This window comes from Copidosoma floridanum, unplaced genomic scaffold (genome assembly GCF_036245765.1).
Source record: "Copidosoma floridanum isolate Cflo_tuat_1 unplaced genomic scaffold, Cflo_Japanese_pri ptg000013l, whole genome shotgun sequence".
In the NCBI taxonomy this organism is placed as follows: domain Eukaryota; kingdom Metazoa; phylum Arthropoda; class Insecta; order Hymenoptera; family Encyrtidae; genus Copidosoma; species Copidosoma floridanum.
Window position 1 is genome coordinate 38,740,620 of NW_028321890.1, and position 23,131 is coordinate 38,763,750.

The window sequence follows — 23,131 nt, forward strand, 5'->3', positions numbered from 1 at the left end:
TTGTGATATGTTTAATATGTTATCGATCAACTTTTTATCATTTAATAGTGTTGCAAACAAGTGTCCTGGATCATCAGGAAGAAGGTGCTTGACATACTTATGAATAGTTATTTATTCACTAGATTTGCAATTAGCGCCCCAGGTAATACGGTGATAGGCGCTTGTGTTATTTATTAATAATTATTTATTTAAAAGAGTGGCCAGTAAGCGCCCGGGGTCATCAGGTGATAGGCGCTTGTGTTATTTATTAATAATTATTTATTTAAAAGAGTGGCCAGTAAGCGCCGTGGGTCATCAGGTGATAGGCGCTTGTGTTATTTACTAATAATTATTTATTTAACAGAGTTGCCAGTAAGCGCCACGGGTCATTAGGTGATAAGCGATTGTGTTATAAATAATTATTTATTTAAAAGAGTGGCCAGTAAGCGCCCCGGGTCATTAGGTGATAGGCGCTTGTGTTATTATTAATTGATTATTTAACAGAGTGGCCAGTAGGGGCCCCGGGTCAATAGGTGATAGGCGCTTGTGTTATTTATTAATAATTGTTTATTTAAAAGAGTGGCCAGTAAGCGCCACGGGTCATTAGGTGATAAGCGCTTGTGTTATAAATAATTATTTATTTAAAAGAGTGGCCAGTAAGCGCCCCGGGTCATCAGGTGATAGGCGCTTGTGTTATTTATTAATAATTGTTTATTTAAAAGAGTGGCCAGTAAGCGCCCCGGGTCATTAGGTGATAGGCGCTTGTGTTATTATTAATTGATTATTTAACAGAGTGGCCAGTAGGTGCCCCGGGTCAATAGGTGATAGGCGCTTGTGTTATTTATTAATAATTATTTATTTAAAAGAGTGGCCAGTAAGCGCCCCGGGTCATCAGGTGATGGATGCTTGTGTTATTGGACCTTATTTGAATCTCGCGCGTCACCTTTGGTACTAATTTTTTTTTGATCTAGTGATTTCCCACGTCAGAGAGGTTGGGTCCTAGAGAATTCCCAAATCTGGCCGGAACTATATCCCATCGCTGTTTTGAGTTTTGAGATTTGTTAATTTGTAAATTTTTTCGTTAAAAAAATTTATTTTTAATTTGATTTTAAATTAAAACTGCTCAAAGTTGGATCGATTTTTGGTAATCGCATTTCTGTCAAGATAATAATAATAAGAGAAACGTCTCTAAAAATGATTGATGTAAAATCGTGTGTTTAACCTCGAAATAAATACCCGTATTGAATGGACGGTAATTTATCACGGGATTTTTTTCGTGCATAAACTCGGTTAAACTACATAGGTAGGTACCAATCAATAATGGAAAAAACAAAAAAACCACTTGTCCTGATGGAAGAGCATGCAATGCCCAACGTGAGTCATTTGTCATTATTCCATGTTATGAAAAAAGTGCCATAATCTCCTTCATTTTTCCTCAGTCTTTTGAATTCTCTAACCTTTTGCATTTACACGGATACTGGACTTTTGATAAGTTTAAAGAGGTAAGACGACAAAAGTTATTAAATAAATCAATAAATGTTAATTTACGGCACTACCATATCAACACTTTCATATTTGCAGGACTTTAAAATAAATATCATTAACGAAAGCAAGGACAAGTATGAATTGGAATTTGATCTGATTGGATGTTCAGCTGCTCTAGTTAATGCCTTTAGAAGAATTTTATTGAGCGAAGTGCCTTCAATGGCCATTGACAAAGTTTACATGTACAATAACACAAGTATAATTCAAGACGAAGTATTTGCACACAGGTTTAAACATTGTTTATGTAAACTTTTGCAAATTAATGTCCAATCGACAATTTTATATCCGAGTTGTATTGACGTAGATTAGGACTCGTACCCCTTAAGGCGGATCCAAGATTATTTGAGTATCCTTCAAGGCCTGCCACTACCACCTCGACCACTGGTGAGTTGGACGAAGTCAGCGATCAAGACACGTTGAGATATGAATTAAAGGTAACGTGCAGATGGAATCAACTGGCACCGAAAGATGCAAGAAGGCCAGACGATATTTACATTGGAAATAATGGTAATTTTTAGCAAATTGTAAATAACGTTTTTTTTTTTTTTTTGTTTTTTTTTTCCCCCGTTTCATCTCTATTTTTGACACACCCTCTCTATTTTGTATGTGTAACCATTGCGACACAGTTTACAGTAAAGACATCAAATGGATCGCTGTTGGTAAACAGAGAGATCTTTATCCCAAGGGAGATAAACTGTTTGGTGTGATTGAGGATAATATTTTATTATGTAAAATGAGACCATATCAAGAGATACATGCAGTTATGGATGCGGTCAAGGGGATTGGCAAAGACCACGCAAAATTTTCCCCTGTAGGTAAGTGACAAGAGAAGAAAAATTCAAGAGTAACGCAGTACTCATCCTGTGGCAATTTTTAAACTTATGTTTAGCCACTGCATCATACAGATTGTTACCACATATAAAAATTGTGAGACCAGTCAGGGGAGAAGGCGCAGAAAGGCTCAAAAGTTGCTTCAGCCCAGGTGTTGTAGAAGTAGTGGAAACTTTAAAAGGCCCAGAGGCAAGAATAAAAAATGTAAGATACGATAGCTGCTCTAGAAATGTGTTTCGTCACCACGACTTGAAAGATTGCGTCGAGTTGGGAAGAGTACCAGACCACTACATTTGTAAGTATATCATTAATTAATTGTTTCAATTGATACTCAGTTTCCATCATAACATGTTTTGTCATCTAGTCACTATCGAATCCATTGGAGCTCTATCTAGTGCAACTTTATTCATAGAAGCTGTCAAGGTTCTAAAAGAAAAATGTAAAATGTTTATAGAAGAGCTCGATAGTATCGATTAAAGAAAAAGTTTGGAAGAAATACCTGCGAATATTAAGTTTTTGTACAAAACATTTTTTTTCAAAACAACATTGATAAATAATTAAATTTTTTCGTACAAAACAAAAGATGGTTAATTTTTTGTTATTCCTTTTTCGCCTCTCTTGACGCAATATAGGTTCGTTTGGAGTTTGCCTTGGAGCTCCTCCGAGCAAATTCCTACAGCCGGTATATCTATATATTTATGGTCTTGGCCATTATAAATATTTATTATTTACTTGGTTACTTACGTCTAATCTGATGAGACTCGTGAGAGTCGCTCTGGTGAGCTCGCCACTTTCGAGAGCTGCACTGATAAGTAAGCATTAAGTAAGCGCCCCCCAAACGAATCTAATAATTGACGTGTACTTATCGCAGCAGAATTCAGTCTATTTCCGTGCGTCACGCACGATCATGTCTCTGTTCCTCTCTCCAAGGAGTTAATGTGTTATAAGTATAACTCTTATATGATGATGTGGGAGGCTCCCACTGGGAGCTTCCAAAGTTCACCTATACTTTTACGTCAATCAATCATCACACAACACATTGTTATCATTCAAGTACTATTGATTAGTATTAATATAGTGTTTTCTCTCTCCATGTACCCAACAACAACACTTGACAGGTTAATATATTTAAGAGTGCAGTGAGAAAAATGCGCAAGCTAATTGTGATTCGTTGAGTGCTCTCTATATTGTATCATGTTTGCATTATATTAAAATGGTATTTTTTTAATTGATTGAAATAAAGAAAAAATCAAAATATGGATGACGAGTTGGAAGATAGAATTTTGTACCAGGTAATGTCATTTTCTGTTCCTTTTGTTGAAAATTTTGCGTTTTCTTTGTTGCACATAATTTTAAGGGTTATTCTTGTCCATAGCAAAAGATATACACACGGTTTACAATACATGATCATCATCGTTAATTTTTCAGACTTACCTGTCACACGTGAAATTGATGTCAAAATTTGCTGTGGGTACATTACCCACAGCGGGGATCACTGCATCAATAAATCATTTGTGGCATATACTTGGTACTTATTGTTTCAAACCAGAATTGATGGTGACATGCCTGATAATTATTCTAGTATTCATTTATGTAAGACTAATTGACCCCTGGAGCCAGACTGCATTACAAAAGATACAAAGTAGCCTGAAACAGGCAACCTCAAAGGTTCAAGTTCTTTATTAATGTAAATGGATGATTTGATGCTGTTTAATTGACCAATTTTAGCATGAATAATTGTTTTTAGATTTCAAAGTTTCAATTTCTCGTTAACAATTCCTCGAGTAAGAAAGCTGACTGGGAACTGTTGAAAGAGAACGTAGCGGTTTACGCTTTGCAGGGTCACAGAGCACACATGGAAGACAGATTTGTCATAAATAAGGGTATAACCGACTCGGGCGTTTCCTTATTTGCCGTATTTGATGGCCATGGAGGTCAGGTAGTGCATCTTGTCTTGAAAAGATTTGTATTTTTTTTTTTTTTTTTCAATTTTCACAGTCACATACACATTAACGCGCATTGCAGTTTGCTGCTAATTACGCGCGCGACAAGCTCGTACCCAACATTGTGCAAACTATTGTGGAATTGAAAAATCTAACATCCGGCAAAATTCCTGAAAATGCGAGAAAGTTTGAAAATTCCAACGAAAACAAAGATTTGGGTAAGGATATCAAAACTAGTACAAAAGTCGAGTTGGCAAAAAAAAAGTCTTTGTGTAAAACGATGGCTACCAAGATGTCGCTAACCGACGATTGTACCAACGTTGGCATTACCGATCCAGAAATACTCAGTAAAATTGATAGTATTTCCAAAACCATTACCAGACAAGTAAGTCTTTTTGCTCAAAGCTTTTGCAAGTATTTGTAAGATCCAATGTTTGTTTACACGCACAGGTAAAACCAAACTTGAAAAAATCAGAAGCTAAAAATATGACAAAAGTTGATGCCACGAGTTACTTGAATGGAAACGAAATAAATTACAGTAAATTACTAACGGACCAAATTCTTTCTGCCGACAAACTTTTGGTTGAAATAGCGAAAAAGAACATGGATGTAGCAGGTGTGTTTTCTCGAGTCTTGTACATAGCATCGAGTTTTAAGCATACATTTATCGATGATTACGTTGAAATCTCTTTCTATATAGGCACAACTGCTCTCATAGCCATCATAGAGGGTAATAAATTGATAGTTGCCAATGTAGGCGATTCCAGAGGAGTCATGTGCGACGGAAAAGGCAACGCGATCCCACTGTCGTTTGATCACAAGCCTCAGCAGGTGAGTGTATGAACGCTCGTCTTTAGCGCATGATTTTATTTCATTTGTTTGAAACGTTTTAGCAAAGAGAAAGAAATCGTATCCACAAAGCAGGTGGTGAGGTAACTTTCAACGGAGTGTGGAGAGTTGCCGGTATTTTGGCTACATCACGCGCTTTGGGCGATTATCCTTTAAAAGACAAAAAATTGGTGGTAGCAGATCCTGACATACTGACCTTTGATCTCGACGACCATAATCCAATGTTTATTTTACTAGCTAGCGATGGCTTGTGGGATACCTTTTCTAATGAAGAAGCTGTAGCCTTTGTCAAGCAGAGAATTGACGACGAACCGCACTTTGGCGCCAAGAGTCTAGCACTTTCAAGTTACTCTGGGTACTGTTTCGCATCAAACGTATAAAACACGCAAATTATTGTTACAAACTTATAATTTTATCATCGTTTTCAGGGGATCATTGGATAATATAACGGTTGTCGTGATCAATATGAAAAATTCCAAGAGTTTAACACGCGTGTGAAAAAACAAAAAATTAACTATTAGATTGTATTTATATGCACAGGGACAAATTGTTTTTATTCGTTATGTTGTCTAGTCGTATTTTGTTTTTTTTCCGTCTCTGTTATGCGTGTAAATGCATGAAATAAGAAAAATTTTGCTAACAAAAATAAAATATTATTTCTTCCAATTTTGTTTCCAATCATACAAAATAATCATGTAAATTTTTAAAAAGAAGGGAAAAATTACTATTTCTTTTTTTTTTTTTTTTTTTTTTTTTTATTTACCAAGTATGTACAAGTATCAATTTTTGCAATGCAAACATGGAAAAAAAAAAAAAAAAAAAAAAATATCGCCACAGATCCTTAAATAACGCAGAAACCAACTCTTATAAAGCTATTTTTAAAACAAACTTATTTACACTGGTTAATGAAATTATTAATCTTCTTCCACTGATATGCGTTGGTTACGGCGTAAATTTATAAGCTACGATAGACGCATAATATCATGGTTTGGAACAAAAAAAGATCGTTCATTACCAACAACATTATCATGATTTTTTTTTCCAATGTAACTGGATAACAAAGATAACGTTTCTTAGCATTGTCCATCAAAGTGTCTTACAGTTGAACCGGCAATTGTCAACCAAGCAATTCGAATCCTTCATCAGACACAGGTCCAGGAACTAAAAAAATTCCATCGATATCAAGTGTGACCATCAGACATTCTTCAACTAATCTTTGTCTACTCACTGGGTGATGCCGTCGCTCCCAAAGCTTCTGCTGCCACATCTTCCGCTGGAGACCAATTGGCTGGTTTTTCCGAGCACAATTCGAATAGGGGTTGTTTTTCGTTAGCAATTAGCTCATCTTGCATCAACCTGCACAATAATCTAAAGTCCTTTTCATTGGCGCAAAAAAAACACTGGAATAGAAAAAATACTTGTTGAATGTTTAGATTAAATGGAAAAAAAAAAAAAAAAAAAAAAATTGCGAACCAAAGCAACGGAAGGGTCCATTTCCGTAATTGGTATACGATTAGCAATTTTACAATGGTAAGTGGCATCTATATCAACTTCATTGTCTTCAGACTTTTGATCCACGCTACCTGATCGCTGTGTCGTATGAGGATCCAAGAAAATAACTTCATCACCTGGATGAATTTAAAATTATGATTAAACTTGCTTGCTATAGTTTAAGTTAGTTATTATCAGCACTCACCAATGTAGCCAATAAAATACAAAGCATGACTTGGCTTTCCCCCGATTAATCCCAATGATTGTGGGAATTGAAAGCAAGTCTGAAATATGAAGTATCGGTGACGAGGAGGCACAAAAACATGTCATTGATAAATAAATAATGTTTACTTTGAGGCCATTTATGTAAATGGGGTTTATTTCGTTCAATCCTAGTCTAAGCGGTATTAAAAGTAACAAGGGTTTCCATTGGCTTGGTGCTTTCAAAGGCTTTTCACCGTCAACTTCTGCTGTAGTTGCTCCTTCCACGCAACACTGTCTCACTGTAAATGCATACATAACTATGTTAGCACTTGTATACTTAAACAAACGCAATTGCGTACGTAATATATATATATACATATATATATATGTTTACCAACGTCATTAATGACCAATGCATTATCCAGAGCAACGTGAATAGTAATGGAACTCCAGTCGTCGTACACAACTAATTTTCTACAGAGAGACAAGATGATATGATATATTGTTAAATGTTTTTTTTGGATTAAATCGATTGAATCACGGCTTACTTTAACACTTGAGCAATCGTGTTTGGACCAAACCATTGGCCAACGTCTTTTCCTTCCGATGCTCCCATTAATGCAATTTGGTGAATAGAATAGGGAGCTGCTCTTCTGTCTTCGAAACGTTTCAATATATTCAAGTAAGTACTCGTTCTAGTTTCCGGTGTCCATCGCCATTCTCTACCTAGTATAGGAGGATGAAAAAAATATTTTACACATTTTATTCGTTAAAACGTGCCATGAATAATAAAAAAAAAGTTATACCCAAGTGTAAAGATACAAGCGCTTGTCCAAGAACCATTTGACCACATCTCAACATGCAGCCCCAGCCTTTGTCGGATGTAAACGTGGATCCAAAACCACCAATGGGAACAAATCCTTTGCGATATGTAAACCAAAGTCTTGATCTAATGTCCTTACGAATGGCCTCTATATCTAAAAGAATTACAACACATTCAAGGAACAAGAATCGTTGCGAAAATGAGCCATCCAATATAAACATTAATGGGGGTAACCTCTTTTGGCATTGTATTTTTTTCCAAGTATCCAGACAGTGCCTTCCGTTTGAGGTATGTCGTTTGAGGCTTCGTTGGATAGAGTTTGTGTAAACAAATTATCCATGATACTGATCCTGGTATACAGTAACTCTGGTAGATTAACTAGTGTCTCGTGCGGAATAAGCACGCCTGAGCACTGAAAAAAAAAAAAAAAATGAAAATAAAACGGTTCTACTTGTTAAAAAACGCGAGATTTTCCAAGTGAGATTCATAATAAACATATCACTGCTCACCTTAAACAGATTCGAAAACATTTGACTAATATCTTGAGTAATGTGTAGGTGTCACGATAAACATATTATTATTATTATTATACACTAAAAAACAAGCGATGCTTCTAAATTATGAAGGATAATTATTAACAGTATTGAGACAATGTTTACACAAGAGAGAGTCTGATATATAACACTTTTATCAACAAGACCTGAACTGGTTAGACATCAATTACACTTGAAAGATTCGAATTATATGATCCAAAATAATTATTTGCCATTGTACCTATAGAGTATCCTCTCACAAGGCTCAATGTTGACATATTATATATGTATTCACTTTTCACGACTTGACAAATGTTGCTGCTGCTGCTCTAGGCTCTTTGTAATTTTTTTTTTTTTACTTCACCGAGGGTACTTGTGAACAATATTGAACACAAGCTATACACTCAACGCATCGGTACATTGCTCTGATTTTTAATAAACACGACAGTGGTTATCGGGGTCTACATATTGGCGTTACTTCTTTACCAGCATCTCAATAGTGCAGCAGCATACAGTATCTAAATTCCAAGTGTTGCAATCTATTGCCATCGATTACTGATAATTAGTTTGCTTGCATACGATAGTGAAGATACGTTTACAAAAATGGGATGGATTGTAATAAGAAGAGCGTATCAGCGGGAGAGTGAGTCTAAAACGAGCCTTTTTCACAACCATCAACAACTGTACCTAACTGTACTGTACAAGTGAGTTCTCACTTTCACTACCTGTACTTTTTCGCTCCGAGGGTTGGCGTGGTGGGGATAAAGAGTTCGACAGTGCTTCGCATGGTGGCAGTAGTGTTTTGTAATAAACTGGACCGAGGTTTTAAATATATTTAAAAGAAACAAATACTGACTTTATATCTATGCAATTAATTGCAGCTAGTTTAATGTTCTAGACTGCCTGGACACTAAACTCAGATATTTTTAATATTTTATGTGTGGTTGGAAATGCCTAGTATGGAAAAAAAAAATTTTTTATGAATTTTAATGATCCCAAATTAAGTCTTATTTAGCTCTATCTCCATTATTTACAGAGTTATGGCTGTTTTAAGTTATGGCCATCTTTTTAACCATAAATTTCAGATTTTAAAAGTTGCCACGGCTTTGTAATTATTTGCAATAATGTTCTAGACTGCCTTAACACTTAACTCATTTATTTTTGATATTTTGTGTGTGGTTAAAAGGGCCTATTAAAAAAAAAAATTTTTTGTGAATTTTAATGATCCCAAATTGAGGCTTATTTAGCTCAATTTCCATTATTTACAAAGATATGACCGTTTTAAGTTTTGGCCATCTTTTTAACCTAAAAATGCAGCGTTTTAGCGTTTCTACGGGTTTGTGATCATTAGCTAAGATGTTCTGGACAACCTGGACACTTGGATAATACATTTATAATATTTTTTGTGAAGTTGCAAATGCCTAAAATAAAAAAATATTGAAAAATTTTTAAAAATTATGTTGATCTCAAATTAAGGCTAATTTAGCTCTATCTCTATCATTTACAAAAATACAGCCGTTTAAAGTTTATGCCATCTATTCAACCTGAAAATTCAGGTTTTTAGCGCTTCTACGGGTTTGTAATCATTAGCTAAAATGTTCTAGACCGCCTAGATACTTAAATAATACATTTACCATATTTTCGGTGTCGTTGCAAAAGCCTAATATCAAAAATAAAGAAAAAATCTTCTGAAAATTTTAATAATTCCGCTTTAAAACTTATTCAGCTCTATCTCCGTTATTCACCAAGAAACAGCCGTTTTAATTTGAGGCCATCTTTTTAACCCAAAAATTCAGGTTTTTCGCGTTTCTACGGGTTTGTGATCATTAGCTAAGATATTCTAGACGGCCTAAGCACTTATTTAATACATTTATAATATTTTTCGTGGAGTTGCAACGGCCTGATATTCAAAATTATAGAAAAAATTTTTTTTTAAATTTTATTAATCCCGAATTTAGGCTTAATTAGCTCTATCTCTATTATTTACGAAAACACAGCTGTTTCGAGTTTTGGCCGTCTTTTTAACCTAAAAATTCAGGATTGTAGCGTTTCTACGGGTTTGTGATTATTAGCTAAGATGTTCTGGACTACCTAGACGCTTAAATAATACATTGATTATATTTTTTGTTAAGTTGCAAAAGCCTGATATAAAAAAAAAAAAATTTCAAAAATTTTAAAGATCCCAAATTAAGGCTTATTTTGCTCTATCTTCATTATTTACAAAGATACGGCCATTTAAAGTTTTAGCTAACTTTTGGAGATAAAATCCTGGATTTTCAAGGTTTTTACGGGTTCGGGTCTTTTTGATATGATGATCTAGACTGCCTGGACGCTCAATTACTACAATTTTATTTTTTTTTGTGTAGTTGCAAAGGCCTAATTTCAATAAAAGAAGAAAATTTTTTTTTTCTTAATTCCGATGATTCCGAATTAAGGCTTATTTTGCTCTCTCTCCATTATTCACGGAGATACGGCCATTTGAAGTTTTAGCTAACTTTTGGAGATGAAATCCTGGATTTTCAAGGTTTTTACGGGTTCGGGTCTATTTGATATGATGATCTAGACTGCCTGGACGCTCAATTACTACGATTTTATTATTTTTTGTGTAGTTGCAAAGGCCTTATTTCAAAAAAAAAAAAAATTTTTTTTTTTAATTCCGATGATTCCGAATTAAGGCTTATTTCGCTCTATCTCCATTATTTACGGAGATACGGCCATTTGAAGTTTTAGCTAACTTTTGGAGATGAAATCCTGGATTTTCAAGGTTTTTACGGGTTCGGGTCTATTTGATATGATGATCTAGACTGCCTGGACGCTCAATTACTACAATTTTATTATTTTTTGTGTAGTTGCAAAGGCCTAATTTCAATAGAAGAAGAAAATTTTTTTTTTCTCAATTCCGATGATTCCGAATTAAGGCTTATTTTGCTCTCTCTCCATTATTTACGGAGATACGGCCATTTGAAGTTTTAGCTAACTTTTGGAGATGAAATCCTGGATTTTCAAAGTTCTCACGGGTTTAGGCTTATTTGCTAGAATGTTTTAGACTGCCTGGACGCTTAATCACTACAATTTTATCATTTTTTGTAGTGTTGCAAAGGCCTAATTTCGAAGAAAAAAGAAAAAAATTTTTAAATTTTGATGGCTCCAAATTATAGCTCATTTCGCGCTATCTTCATTATTTACGGAGATACGGCCATTTTTATGGTTGGCCAACTTTTAAAACCAAGATCCTAGATTTTTAGAGTTTTCACGGGTTAGGGTCTATGTGCTATGATGTTCTAGACTGCCAAGACGCCTAATTACTATAATTTTATTGTTTTTTGTGTTGTTGCAAAGGCCTAATTTCGAAAAAAAAAAAAAAAAATTTTTTTTAATTCTAATGATTCCAAATTAAGGTTTATATCGCGCTATCTTCATTATTTACGGAGATACGGCCATTTTAAGTTTTGGCCAACTTTTAAAACGGAAATCCCAAATTTTTAACGTTTTTACAGGTTTGTGTCCATTTGCTATAATGTTCTCGACTGCCTGGACGCTCAATAACTACAATTTTATCATTTTTTGTGGAGTAGTCAAGAGCCTAATTACAAATAAAACAAAAAAAAATTTTTAAATTTTAATGATTCCAAATTAGAGCTTATTTTGCGCTATCTCCATTATTTACGGAGATACGGCCATTTTAAGTTTTGGCCAACTTTTGAAATCAAAATCCTAGATTTTCAGAGTTTTCACGGGTTCAAGTCTATTTGCTATAATGTTGTAGACTGCCTGGACCCCTCATTTTTACAATTTTATAATTTTTTGTGTAGTTGCAAAGGCCTGTTTTAAAAAAAAAAATAAAATTTTTTTTTAATTTTATTGATTCTCAATTTAGGCTTATTTCGCGATATCTTCATTATTTACGGAGATACGGCCATTTTAATGTTTGGCCAACTTTTAAAACCAAGATCCTAGACTTTTAGAGTTTTTATGGGCTTGGGTTAATTTGCTATGTTGTTCTAGACTGCCTGTACGCCCAATTACTACAATTTTATCATTTTTTGTGTGGTTAAAAGGGCCAAATTTGAAAAAAAAAAAAAAATTTTTAAAATTTTGATGATTCCAAATTAAGGCTTATTTCGCGCTATCTTCATTATTTACGGAGATACGGCAATTTTGATGTTTGGCAAACTTTTAAAAACAAGATCCTAGATTTTTAAAGTTTTCACGGGTTTGTGTCTATTTGCCGTAATGTTTTCGACTGCCTGGACGCTCAATAACTACAATTTCATCATTTTTCGTGAAGTAGTCAAAGGCCTAATTACAAAAAAAAAAAAAAAAATTTTTAAATTTTAATGATTCCAAATAAAGGCCCTTTTTGCGCTATCTTCATTATCCTCAGAGATACGGCCATTTAAAGTTCTGGCCAACTGTTAAAACAAACATCCCAGATCATCAGAGTTTTTACGGGTTCAGGTCTATTTGCTATGATGTTCTAGACAGCCTAGACGCTTAATTACTACAAATTTATTATTTTTTGTGTGGTTGCAGAGGCCTAATTTATAAAAAAAAAAAAATTTCAAAATTTCAATGATTCCAAATTAAAGCTTATTTCAAGTTATCTTTATTATTTTCGGAGATACGGCCATTTTAAGTTTTGGCCAACTTTTAAAACCAAAATCCCAGATTTTTAGAGTTTTCATTGGTTTAAGTCTATTCGCTATGTTGTTCTAGACTGCCAAGACGCCTAATTACTACAATTTTATCGTTTTTTGTGTTGTTGCAAAAGCCTAATTTCAAATAAAAAAAAAAAAAATTTTTTTTTAATTTTAATGATTTCAAATTAAGGCTTATTTCGCGCTATATCCATTATTTACGGAGATACGGCCATTTTGAGTTTTGGCCAACTTTCAAAACCAAAATCCCAGATTTTCAGAGTTTTCGTTTGGTTTAAGTCTATTTGCTGTGTTGTTCTAGACTGCTTGTACGCCCAATTACTACAATTTTATCATTTTTTGTGTAGTTGAAAGGGCCAAATTTAAAAAAAAAAAAAAAATTTTTTAAATTTTGATGATTTCAAATTAAGGCTTATTTTGCGCTATCTTTATTATTTACGGAGATACGGCAATTTTGATGTTTGGCCAACTTTTAAAAACATGATCCTAGATTTTTAAAGTTTTCACGGGTTTGTGTCTATTTGCCGTAATGTTTTCGACTGCCTGGACGCTCAATAACTACAATTTCATCATTTTTCGTGAAGTAGTCAAAGGCCTAATTACAAAAAAAAAAAAAATTTTTCAAATTTTAATGATTCCAAATTAAGGCCCTTTTTGCGCTATCTTCATTATTCTCAGAGATACGGCCATTTGAAGTTCTGGCCAACTGTTAAAACAAACATCCCAGATCATCAGAGTTTTTACGGGTTCAGGTCTATTTGCTATGATGTTCTAGACAGCCTAGACGCTTAATTACTACAAATTTATTATTTTTTGTGTGGTTGCAGAGGCCTAATTTATAAAAAAAAAAAAATTTCAAAATTTTAATGATTCCAAATTAAGGCTTATTTTAAGTTATTTTTATTATTTTCGGAGATACGGCCATTTTAAGTTTTGGCCAAATTTTAAAACCAAAATCCCAGATTTTTAGAGTTTTCATTGGTTTAAGTCTATTCGCTATGTTGTTCTAGACTGCCAAGACGCCTAATTACTACAATTTTATCGTTTTTTGTGTTGTTGCAAAGGCCTAAATTCATAAAAAAAAAAAAAATTTTTTTAAATTTTGATGATTCCAAATAAAGGCTTATTTAGCGCTATCTTGATTATTTACGAAGATACGGCCGATTTAAGTTTTGGCCAACTTTTAAAACAAAAATGCAGATTTTTAACGTTTTTACGGGTTTGTGTCTATTTGCTATAATGTTCTCGACTGCCTGGACGCTTGATAACTACAATTTCATTATTTTTCGTGGAGTAGTCAAGAGCCTAATTACAAATAAAAAAAAAAATTTTTTAAATTGTAATGATTTCAAATAAAGGCTTATTTCGCGCCATCTTTATTATTTACGAAGATACGGCCATTTTAAGTTTTGGCCAACTTTTGGAATCAAAATCCTAGATTTTCAGAGTTTTCACGTGTTCGGGTCTATGTGATATGATGTTCTAGACTACTAAGACGCCTAATTACTACAATTTCATTGTTTTTTATGTTGTTGCAAAAGCCTAATTTCAAATAAAAAAAAAAAAAAAATTTTTTTAATTTTAATGATTCCAAATTAAGGCTTATTTCGCGCTATCTTCATTATTTACGGAGATACGGCCGATTTAAGTTTTGGCCAACTTTTAAAACAAAAATCCAGATTTTTAACGTTTTTACGGGTTTGTGTCTATTTGCTATAATGTTCTCGACTGCCTGGCCGCCTAATAACTACAATTTTATCATTTTTCGTGGAGTAGTCAAGAGCCTCATTACAAATGAAAAAAAAAAAAAATTTTTTAAATTGTAATAATTTCAAATTGAGGCTTACTTCGCGCTATCCTCATTATTTACCGAGATACGGCCATTTTAAGTTTTGGCCAACTTTTGAAATTAAAATCCTAGATTTTCAGAGTTTTCACGTGTTCGGGTCTATGTGATATGATGTTCTAGACTACTAAGACGCCCAATTGCTACAATTTCATTGTTTTTTATGTTGTTGCAAAGGCCTAATTTCGAAAAAAAAATAAAAAATTTTCGTTTTAATTTTAATGATTCCAAAGTAAGGCTTATTTTGCGCTAACTTAATTATTTACAGAGATACGGCCGATTTAAGTTTTGGCCAACTTTTAAAACAAAAATCCAGATTTTTAACGTTTTTACGGGTTCAGGTCTATTTGCTATGATGTTCTAGACAGCCTAGACGCTTAATTACTACAAATTTATTATTTTTTGTGTGGTTGCAGATGCCTAATTTATAAAAAAAAGAAAAATTTCAAAATTTTAATGATTCAAAATTAAGGCTTATTTCGCGTTATCTTTATTATTTTCGGAGATATGGCCATTTTAAGTTTTGGCCAACTTTTAAAACCAAAATTCCAGATTTTTAGAGTTTTTATAGGTTTAAGTCTATTCGCTATGTTGTTTTAGACTGCCAAGACGCCTAATTACTACAATTCTAACGTTTTTTGTGTTGTTGCAAAGGCCTAATTTCGAAAAAAAAAAAAAAATTTTTTTTAATTTTGATGATTACAAATTAAGGCTTATTCAGCGCTATCTTCATTATTTACGAAGATACGGCCGATTTAAGTTTTGGCCAACTTTTAAAACAAAAATCCAGATTTTTAACGTTTTTACGGGTTTGTGTCTATTTGCTATAATGTTCTCGACTGCCTGGACGCCTAATAACTACAATTTTATCATTTTTCGTGAAGTAGTCAAGAGCCTAATTACAAATAAAAAAAAAAAATTTTTAAATTTTAATGATTTCAAATTAAGGCTTATTTTGCGCTATATCCATTATTTACGGAGATACGGCCATTTTGAGTTTCGGCCAACTTTCAAAACCAAAATCCCAGATCATCAGAGTTTTTACGGGTTCAGGTCTATTTGCTATGATGTTCTAGACAGCCTAGACGCTTAATTACTACAAATTTATTATTTTTTGTGTGGTTGCAGAGGCCTAATTTATAAAAAAAAAAAAAATTTCAAAATTTTAATGATTCCAAATTAAGGCTTATTTCAAGTTATCTTTATTATTTTCGGAGATACGGCCATTTTAAGTTTTGGCCAACTTTTAAAACCAAAATTCCAGATTTTTAGAGTTTTTATTGGTTTAAGTCTATTTGCTATGTTGTTCTAGACTGCTTGTACGCCCAATTACTACAATTTTATCATTTTTTGTGTGGTTGAAAGGGCCAAATTTAAAAAAAAAAAAAAAAAATTTTTTAAATTTTGATGATTTCAAATTAAGGCTTATTTTGCGCTATCTTTATTATTTACGAAGATACGGCAATTTTGATGTTTGGCCAACTTTTAAAAACATGATCCTAGATTTTTAAAGTTTTCACGGGTTTGTGTCTATTTGCCGTAATGTTTTCGACTGCCTGGACGCTCAATAACTACAATTTCATCATTTTTCGTGAAGTAGTCAAAGGCCTAATTACAAAAAAAAAAAAAAATTTTTCAAATTTTAATGATTCCAAATTAAGGCCCTTTTTGCGCTATCTTCATTATTCTCAGAGATACGGCCATTTGAAGTTCTGGCCAACTGTTAAAACAAACATCCCAGATCATCAGAGTTTTTACGGGTTCAGGTCTATTTGCTATGATGTTCTAGACAGCCTAGACGCTTAATTACTACAAATTTATTATTTTTTGTGTGGTTGCAGAGGCCTAATTTATAAAAAAAAAAAAAATTTCAAAATTTTAATGATTCCAAATTAAGGCTTATTTCAAGTTATCTTTATTATTTTCGGAGATACGGCCATTTTAAGTTTTGGCCAAATTTTAAAACCAAAATCCCAGATTTTTAGAGTTTTCATTGGTTTAAGTCTATTCGCTATGTTGTTCTAGACTGCCAAGACGCCTAATTACTACAATTTTGTCGTTTTTTGTGTTGTTGCAAAGGCCTAATTTCGAAAAAAAAAAAAAAATTTTTTTAAATTTTAATGATTCCAAATAAAGGCTTATTTAGCGCTATCTCCATTATTCACAAAGATACGGCCGATTTAAGTTTTGGCCAACTTTTAAAACAAAAATGCAGATTTTTAACGTTTTTACGGGTTTGTGTCTATTTGCTATAATGTTCTCGACTGCCTGGATGCTTGATAACTACAATTTCATCATTTTTCGTGGAATAGTCAAGAGCCTAATTATAAATAAAAAAAAAAAATTTTCTAAATTGTAATGATTTCAAATTAAGGCTTATTTTGCGCTATCTTTATTATTTACGAAGATACGGCCATTTTAAGTTTTGGCCAACTTTTGGAATCAAAATTCTAGATTTTCAGAGTTTTCACGTGTTCGGGTCTATGTGATATGATGTTCTAGACTACTAAGACGCCTCATTACTACAATTTCATTGTTTTTTATGTTGTTGCAAAAGCCTAATTTCGAAAAAAAAAAAAAAATTTTTTTTTAATTTTAATGTTTCCGAATTAAGGCTTATTTCGCGCTATCTTCATTATTTACGGAGATACGGCCGATTTAAGTTTTGGCCAACTTTTAAAACAAAAATCCAGATTTTTAACGTTTTTACGGGTTTGTGTCTATTTGCTATAATGTTCTTGACTGCCTGGACGCCTAATAACTACAATTTTATCATTTTTCGTGAAGTAGTCAAGAGCCTAATTACAAATAATAAAAAAAAAATTTTTTCAATTTTAATGATTTCAAATTAAGGCTTATTTCGCCCTATATCCATTATTTACGGAGATATGGCCATTTTGAGTTTCGGCCAACTTTCAAAACCAAAATCCCAGATTTTCAGAGTTTTCATTGGTTTAAGTCTATTTGCTATGTTGTTCTAGACTGCCAAGACGCTTAATTACTACAATTTTATCGTTTTTTATGTTGTTGCAAAAGCCTAATTTCGAAAAAAAAAAAAAAATTTTTTTTTAATTTTAATGTTTCCGAATTAAAGCTTATTTCGCGCTATCTTCATTATTTACGGAGATACGGCCGATTTAAGTTTTGGCCAACTTTTAAAACAAAAATCCAGATTTTTAACGTTTTTACGGGTTTGTGTCTATTTGCTATAATGTTCTTGACTGCCTGGACGCCTAATAACTACAATTTTATCATTTTTCGTGAAGTAGTCAAGAGCCTAATTACAAATAATAAAAAAAAAATTTTTTCAATTTTAATGATTTCAAATTAAGGCTTATTTCGCCCTATATCCATTATTTACGGAGATATGGCCATTTTGAGTTTCGGCCAACTTTCAAAACCAAAATCCCAGATTTTCAGAGTTTTCATTGGTTTAAGTCTATTTGCTATAATGTTCTCGACTGCCTGGACGCTTGATAACTACAATTTCATCATTTTTCGTGGAGTAGTCAAGAGACTAATTACAAATAAAAAAAAAAAGTTTTTGAAATTGTTATGATTTTAAATTAAGGCTTATTTCGCGCTATCTTTATTATTTACGAAGATACGGCCATATTAAGTTTTGGCCAACTTTTGGAATCAAAATCCTAGATTTTCAGAGTTTTCACGTGTTCGGGTCTATGTGATATGATGTTCTAGACTACTAAGACGCCTAGTTACTACAATTTCATTGTTTTCATGTTGTTGCAAAAGCCTAATTTCGAAAAAAAAAAAAAAATTTTTTTTTCAATTTTTATGATTCCAAATTAAGGCTTATTTCGCGCTATCTTCATTATTTACGGAGATACGGCCGATTTAAGTTTTGGCCAACTTTTAAAACAAAAATCCAGATTTTTAACGTTTTTACGGGTTTGTGTCTATTTGCTATAATGTTCTCGACTGCCTGGACGCCTAATAACTACAATTTTATCATTTTTCGTGAAGTAGTCAAGAGCCTAATTACAAATAAAAAAAAAAAAATTTTTAAATTTTAATGATTTCAAATTAAGGCTTATTTCGCGCTATATCCATTATTTACGGAGATACGGCCATTTTGAGTTTCGGCCAACTTTCAAAACCAAAATCCCAGATTTTCAGAGTTTTCATTGGTTTAAGTCTATTTGCTATGTTGTTCTAGACTGCTTGTACGCCCAATTACTACAATTTTATCATTTTTTGTGTGGTTGAAAGGGCTAAATTTAAAAAAAAAAAAAAAAATTTTTTAAATTTTGATGATTTCAAATTAAGGCTTATTTTGCGCTATCTTTATTATTTACGGAGATACGGCCATTTTAAGTTTCGGCCATCTTTCAAAACCAAAATCCCAGATTTTAAACGTTTTTATGGGTTGAGGTCCATTCGTTATGTTGTTCTAGACTGCCTGAACCCTCAATTACTACGATTTCATTATTTTTTAGTAGTTGCAAAGGCCTGATTGGAAAAAAAAAAATTTTTTTTTTAAATATTAATGATTTCAAATTAAGGCTTATTTTGCTCTATCTTTATTATTTACGGAGATACGGCCATTTTTAAGTTTTGGCTATCTTTTAAAACCAAAATCCCAGATTTTTAACGTTTTCACGGATTTGGGTTTATTTGCTATGATGCTCTAGACTGCCTGGACTTATAATTACCACAATTGAATCATTTTTCGTGCAGTTGCAAAGGCCTGATTGGAAAAAAAAAAATTTTTTTTTCAAATTTCGATGATTTTAAATAAGGGCTTATTTTGCTCTATCTTCATTATTCACGGAGATACGGCCATTTTTAAGTTTTGGCCATCTTTTAAAACCAAAATCCCAGATTTTCAACGTTTTCACTGGTTTGGGTTCATTTGCTATGATGTTCTAGACTGCCTGGACTCCTACTTACTACAATTTTATCATTTTTCGTGTAGTTGCAGAGGCCTAATTAAAAAAAAAAAAACAATTTTTTAAAAATTTTGATGATTCCAAATTAAGGCTTATTTTAATTGGAGACGTAAATGATTAGTCTGTAACTTCGGCAGTTCAGATGTACAGATGTAGCAGTTCAAGCTTGAGAAAAAAAATTGTGTATCTTGGCAGAAAAATAATGAATGTACCTTATCAAACAAAGCCAAATGATGTGCTTGATAAAAAAATTGAAAAAAATATACTTTATAAAAAGCAACTGTGGATACTTTAATTGAATAAGTTAATTGTCGTTATGACGATATTTATTTGTCATAAATTTTTACTGCCTGGTGTCCATGAAATAATATGTCTTATCACTCACTGCGGTTGGCTTGTGATACTGTCGACTAATGCACTCGTACATAAAAAATAAAATGCACAACTACACGAAAGTGTAAGTATAGAAATATACACAAACAATTAAAACGGTTTTTGGAATTTATCGGAATTGTTTATGTACTGTAGGCCCTTTGTGTTATTGTTAAAAAAATGATGATGTCAAAATTAATTAAAAATTTAGATTTGAACATTAAATTCTTAACAATCTTTTTATGAAAAATTTGAGAAAACATAAACTGTAATATATAGCTGATGTATATGTAATGTACAGGTAATTGTGGAAATTTTAATCGGTATTAATAACTTTAATTATGAAAACAAGTAATAAGTCTAATTATAACTATTAATATTTGACTGTGACAGCTAAAAGTTTTATCAATTTTATTTTATTTGGGAAAATCAACGGGCAAAAATACCCTTCACATACTAGTAAAGTATTGTAGGTATGAAAATAATAAGTAATCTAATTATGCTATTGCACGCGTAGATAAAAATTATACAGAAGCAATATAAAGTTTTATGCGACTCCTAAACAAACTTAGTGAATTAACATTTTGGGCTTTTATGAGGAAGAGTATTCGATTGCCTTTTCAAGCGATAAACAATTAAGTAAAATATATATTTTTTTTTAAACAAAATAATTAACGTGAAGATTTAAAAATTGTACAATGGAAAAAAAAGGTAAGTATAAAAACAATACAATGTGTTTGTTGTGGTATTATCATTGTATATATACATTAACACTAAAATTTACAAATTGTACACACGCTTAGGCATCACTAGAAGTCTATTATCGGTTCGACAATGCCGTAAGCTTTAACTAATTCCTGAAAATGAAATTATATAAATAGTAACAAAGTAACCAATAACGTTCTTAGCATTATTGATATATATTATTCATTGATACTTACTTTCCATTGTCGCATCGATAAACTTAACACGTTCTGTAGTTTGCTACCTGTTGCAGCATCAGCTTGATCCTCGTCGTTACATACGCTGACGAGCGGCAAACCATCATTATCTGTAAACACCGAACAAGATGTTAAAAATATGTAGTGAAAAACAATACATTGGTGCGATAAAGCCAGTAGAATAATTATTCTTACCTAATATAAATTTCACAATGTCATCGCGAACGAGAAAAGCTACACAAAGAACATTGTCTAGAGTTTTTCCAAAGTCCGTTGGATGGAGAACAAGTGAAAAAAAATCCACTGACCCCTTGGCACTGCGAATGAGGTCAGTAATTTTTGAGGTTTTTTCCTTGTCGTAATCTTTCATTGGCTCATTCTTCGACGTATCCGGGTGTCGTACAGGAGCATTGTCCTGCTTCTTCCGTACTACAACTGCCTTGGCAGCGTTAACGACAGGTTTTTCTGGAGTCGACTCTAACGTACCTAAAATGTTATGGAACATTTTGAGAAAAATGATATGTATATGGGTTATTATGTCGTAACTTGTTTAGATCCACTTACAAAATATTTAAAAAAGAATTTATTAAAAAAAATTCTTTTTATAGTATTTTTACTGTACACAACATCAGTAACAACAAATATCATATCTTTTAAAGGGATGCAACTATAAGATTAACTAGTCAAAAGTTGAAAGAAATTTTATAAGTCAGTGTTTTCATCGATTTTTGAAAAATTGTATCTCTTTCTAACATATGTAGCTAAGCTTGTTCAACAGTTTGAGTTTCATTATTGGGCTTAAATAATAGCTGGTGTCAAGATCTATCGATGAAAAAAATTTTGTTCGATTTTGTGCCTTCATTCGAGCGTAAATATCGCTACTAATGTAATTTTGGCTCAAATTCAGTATTTTTCATACAACCGCTAACACTTTTCATTCAGGACATAAAATTCAAAGATTTGTGTTTTAATCATTACGACTATGTTTTTGCTTTCATATAAGCCCAGATAAAGCCACCGAAAAGAGTGCACGACTTGGCTACGAACGTTTGAAGTAGCACCTCCGTTTTTGCATTCTGAATTCTGCAATTAATTGCTCTAAAATGATAACAAACGGCACTTTGAGATGAGGTAGGGTCGAAAATTCAACTCAAAATAAACGATTATTTCAATCAAGAAATTAATACATCGGTATTAGACAATACGTCAAGTAAAATTGACAACATTCAACACAATTTAACGTTTTTAGAGTTTTAGATTTCTTTGTGGTATAGAAGTGCGAGTACTGGACACAATCTGAGCAAGTTACGGCAGAATCACTCGTAAAGATATATTTATATGTATATATTAAAAATAAAAATAATAACCCAAAAAATGTTTGTATGTCGGTGTTATTGGGAAAAACTTTATCACCGTTTTTCCCAACAGTGACCAATCTGGTGTTGCCACTGGATGAACATGATCTTCATTTGAGAGGTTGCACACGTACTCCTTCTTTGAAACGAAAAAAATAAAAATTATAATTAGCTGACACTACTAATTGAATTAAAAGAGTAATTGTAAATTTGTAAAACATCCACTTACTAATTTTTCTGCGTAATCTTCTGGATCATACAGATTCATGTAGCTGCACACACTTTGACTGCACTTGCCCATTATCCCGGAAGCTGTGGCCATGATTTCTGACTCAAGAACCGTCTCCGTCATATCCTTGACTAAATTTAAATGTCATATGTGAACGGTAATTAATACGGTCGGGAGCACCATGAGCACGAGTGAATCGAGTGTCGTAACCCAGACGGCACGCGCGGGAATGGCAAAAAAATAGGTTTCTTCGGATCGTAACCCATTTAATCCATCACCCAAAACTCCAATAACCCAGTTCGTGACCCGTTCATGACCCGTATACCCTTGTATACCCTATAACCAAATAACACATTCCGTCACCCACCCCAAAATCGATTATTTTTTATGTTTTGCTTAATAACCCAGATGCCCCAAATAACCTTTGCATAATTTATTCTATAACCTATTCTGAATTTTTATTTTATCGATCCTTTGTCTTTTTTTAAATTTTTCAAGGGCTTGTCTTTTGATGATCACCATTTCGATCGAAATATTCGACGACTAGGTTTTAAAGTGCATTCATGATTATTTTTCAATGATGAACGCATGTTTTTGGACATTACATATCAAATATAACTTG

At 32.8% G+C, this 23,131-nt stretch overlaps 4 protein-coding genes across 6 annotated transcripts; 2 read left to right on the forward strand and 2 right to left on the reverse strand.

Annotated features, from left to right (window-relative positions):
- The first annotated feature begins 1,047 nt into the window (after positions 1-1,047).
- Positions 1,048-2,922, forward strand: Polr1C (RNA polymerase I and III subunit C). Its single transcript, XM_014361984.2, has 7 exons — positions 1,048-1,353; positions 1,419-1,481; positions 1,561-1,751; positions 1,829-2,031; positions 2,151-2,339; positions 2,414-2,650; positions 2,720-2,922. Exons 1-7 carry the CDS (start codon positions 1,300-1,302, stop codon positions 2,830-2,832), a joined length of 1,050 nt encoding a protein of 349 aa, XP_014217470.2. The 5' UTR covers positions 1,048-1,299; the 3' UTR covers positions 2,833-2,922.
- Positions 2,923-3,339: 417 nt separating this feature from the next.
- LOC106645994 (protein phosphatase 1L) lies at positions 3,340-5,813 on the forward strand. 3 transcript variants are annotated; one of them, XM_014361980.3, is made up of 9 exons: positions 3,340-3,408; positions 3,489-3,647; positions 3,784-4,023; positions 4,103-4,294; positions 4,381-4,683; positions 4,749-4,914; positions 4,999-5,129; positions 5,192-5,502; positions 5,576-5,813. In XM_014361980.3, the coding sequence occupies exons 2-9, from the start codon at positions 3,612-3,614 to the stop codon at positions 5,643-5,645; spliced, it is 1,449 nt and encodes a 482-aa protein (XP_014217466.2). In that variant the 5' UTR covers positions 3,340-3,408; positions 3,489-3,611; the 3' UTR covers positions 5,646-5,813. The 3 variants fall into 3 exon arrangements, with proteins under 3 accessions (XP_014217466.2, XP_089447398.1, XP_089447399.1); XM_089591272.1 differs by having other exon boundaries at positions 3,346-3,647; XM_089591273.1 differs by lacking the exons at positions 3,340-3,408; positions 3,489-3,647; positions 3,784-4,023 and having other exon boundaries at positions 4,199-4,289.
- Positions 5,814-5,956: 143 nt separating this feature from the next.
- Positions 5,957-8,876, reverse strand: Atg4a (Autophagy-related 4a). The gene is made up of 10 exons (XM_014361982.3): positions 8,175-8,876; positions 7,900-8,077; positions 7,649-7,819; positions 7,391-7,568; positions 7,237-7,316; positions 6,990-7,141; positions 6,844-6,922; positions 6,621-6,775; positions 6,376-6,547; positions 5,957-6,308 (listed from the first exon to the last, which is right to left on the reverse strand). Exons 1-10 carry the CDS (start codon positions 8,193-8,195, stop codon positions 6,265-6,267), a joined length of 1,230 nt encoding a protein of 409 aa, XP_014217468.2. The 5' UTR covers positions 8,196-8,876; the 3' UTR covers positions 5,957-6,264.
- Positions 8,877-20,793: 11,917 nt separating this feature from the next.
- Positions 20,794-22,632, reverse strand: LOC149375051 (non-structural maintenance of chromosomes element 4 homolog A-like). The gene is made up of 5 exons (XM_089590865.1): positions 22,510-22,632; positions 22,293-22,419; positions 21,121-21,411; positions 20,926-21,035; positions 20,794-20,841 (listed from the first exon to the last, which is right to left on the reverse strand). Exons 1-5 carry the CDS (start codon positions 22,630-22,632, stop codon positions 20,794-20,796), a joined length of 699 nt encoding a protein of 232 aa, XP_089446991.1.
- Between the last annotated feature and the right edge of the window lie 499 nt (positions 22,633-23,131).

Coding starts and splice junctions, on each gene's coding strand:
- Polr1C (XM_014361984.2), top strand. CDS start 1,300: ATGGAAAAAACAAAAAAACCACTTGTCCTGATGGAAGAGCATGCAATG. Junction 2,340..2,413: donor CGCAAAATTTTCCCCTGTAG/GTAAGTGACAAG, acceptor ACTTATGTTTAG/CCACTGCATCATACAGATTG. Junction 2,651..2,719: donor AGTACCAGACCACTACATTT/GTAAGTATATCA, acceptor TTTGTCATCTAG/TCACTATCGAATCCATTGGA.
- LOC106645994 (XM_014361980.3), top strand. CDS start 3,612: ATGGATGACGAGTTGGAAGATAGAATTTTGTACCAG. Junction 4,024..4,102: donor TGAAACAGGCAACCTCAAAG/GTTCAAGTTCTT, acceptor AATTGTTTTTAG/ATTTCAAAGTTTCAATTTCT. Junction 4,295..4,380: donor TTGATGGCCATGGAGGTCAG/GTAGTGCATCTT, acceptor CGCGCATTGCAG/TTTGCTGCTAATTACGCGCG.
- Atg4a (XM_014361982.3), bottom strand. CDS start 8,195: ATGTTTTCGAATCTGTTTAAG. Junction 7,569..7,648: donor GCTTGTATCTTTACACTTGG/GTATAACTTTTT, acceptor CTCCTATACTAG/GTAGAGAATGGCGATGGACA. Junction 6,776..6,843: donor GTATTTTATTGGCTACATTG/GTGAGTGCTGAT, acceptor AAATTCATCCAG/GTGATGAAGTTATTTTCTTG.
- LOC149375051 (XM_089590865.1), bottom strand. CDS start 22,632: ATGACGGAGACGGTTCTTGAGTCAGAAATCATGGCCACAGCTTCCGGG. Junction 21,412..22,292: donor GACATACAAACATTTTTTGG/GTTATTATTTTT, acceptor ATAACATTTTAG/GTACGTTAGAGTCGACTCCA. Junction 20,842..20,925: donor TATCGATGCGACAATGGAAA/GTAAGTATCAAT, acceptor TTTCATTTTCAG/GAATTAGTTAAAGCTTACGG.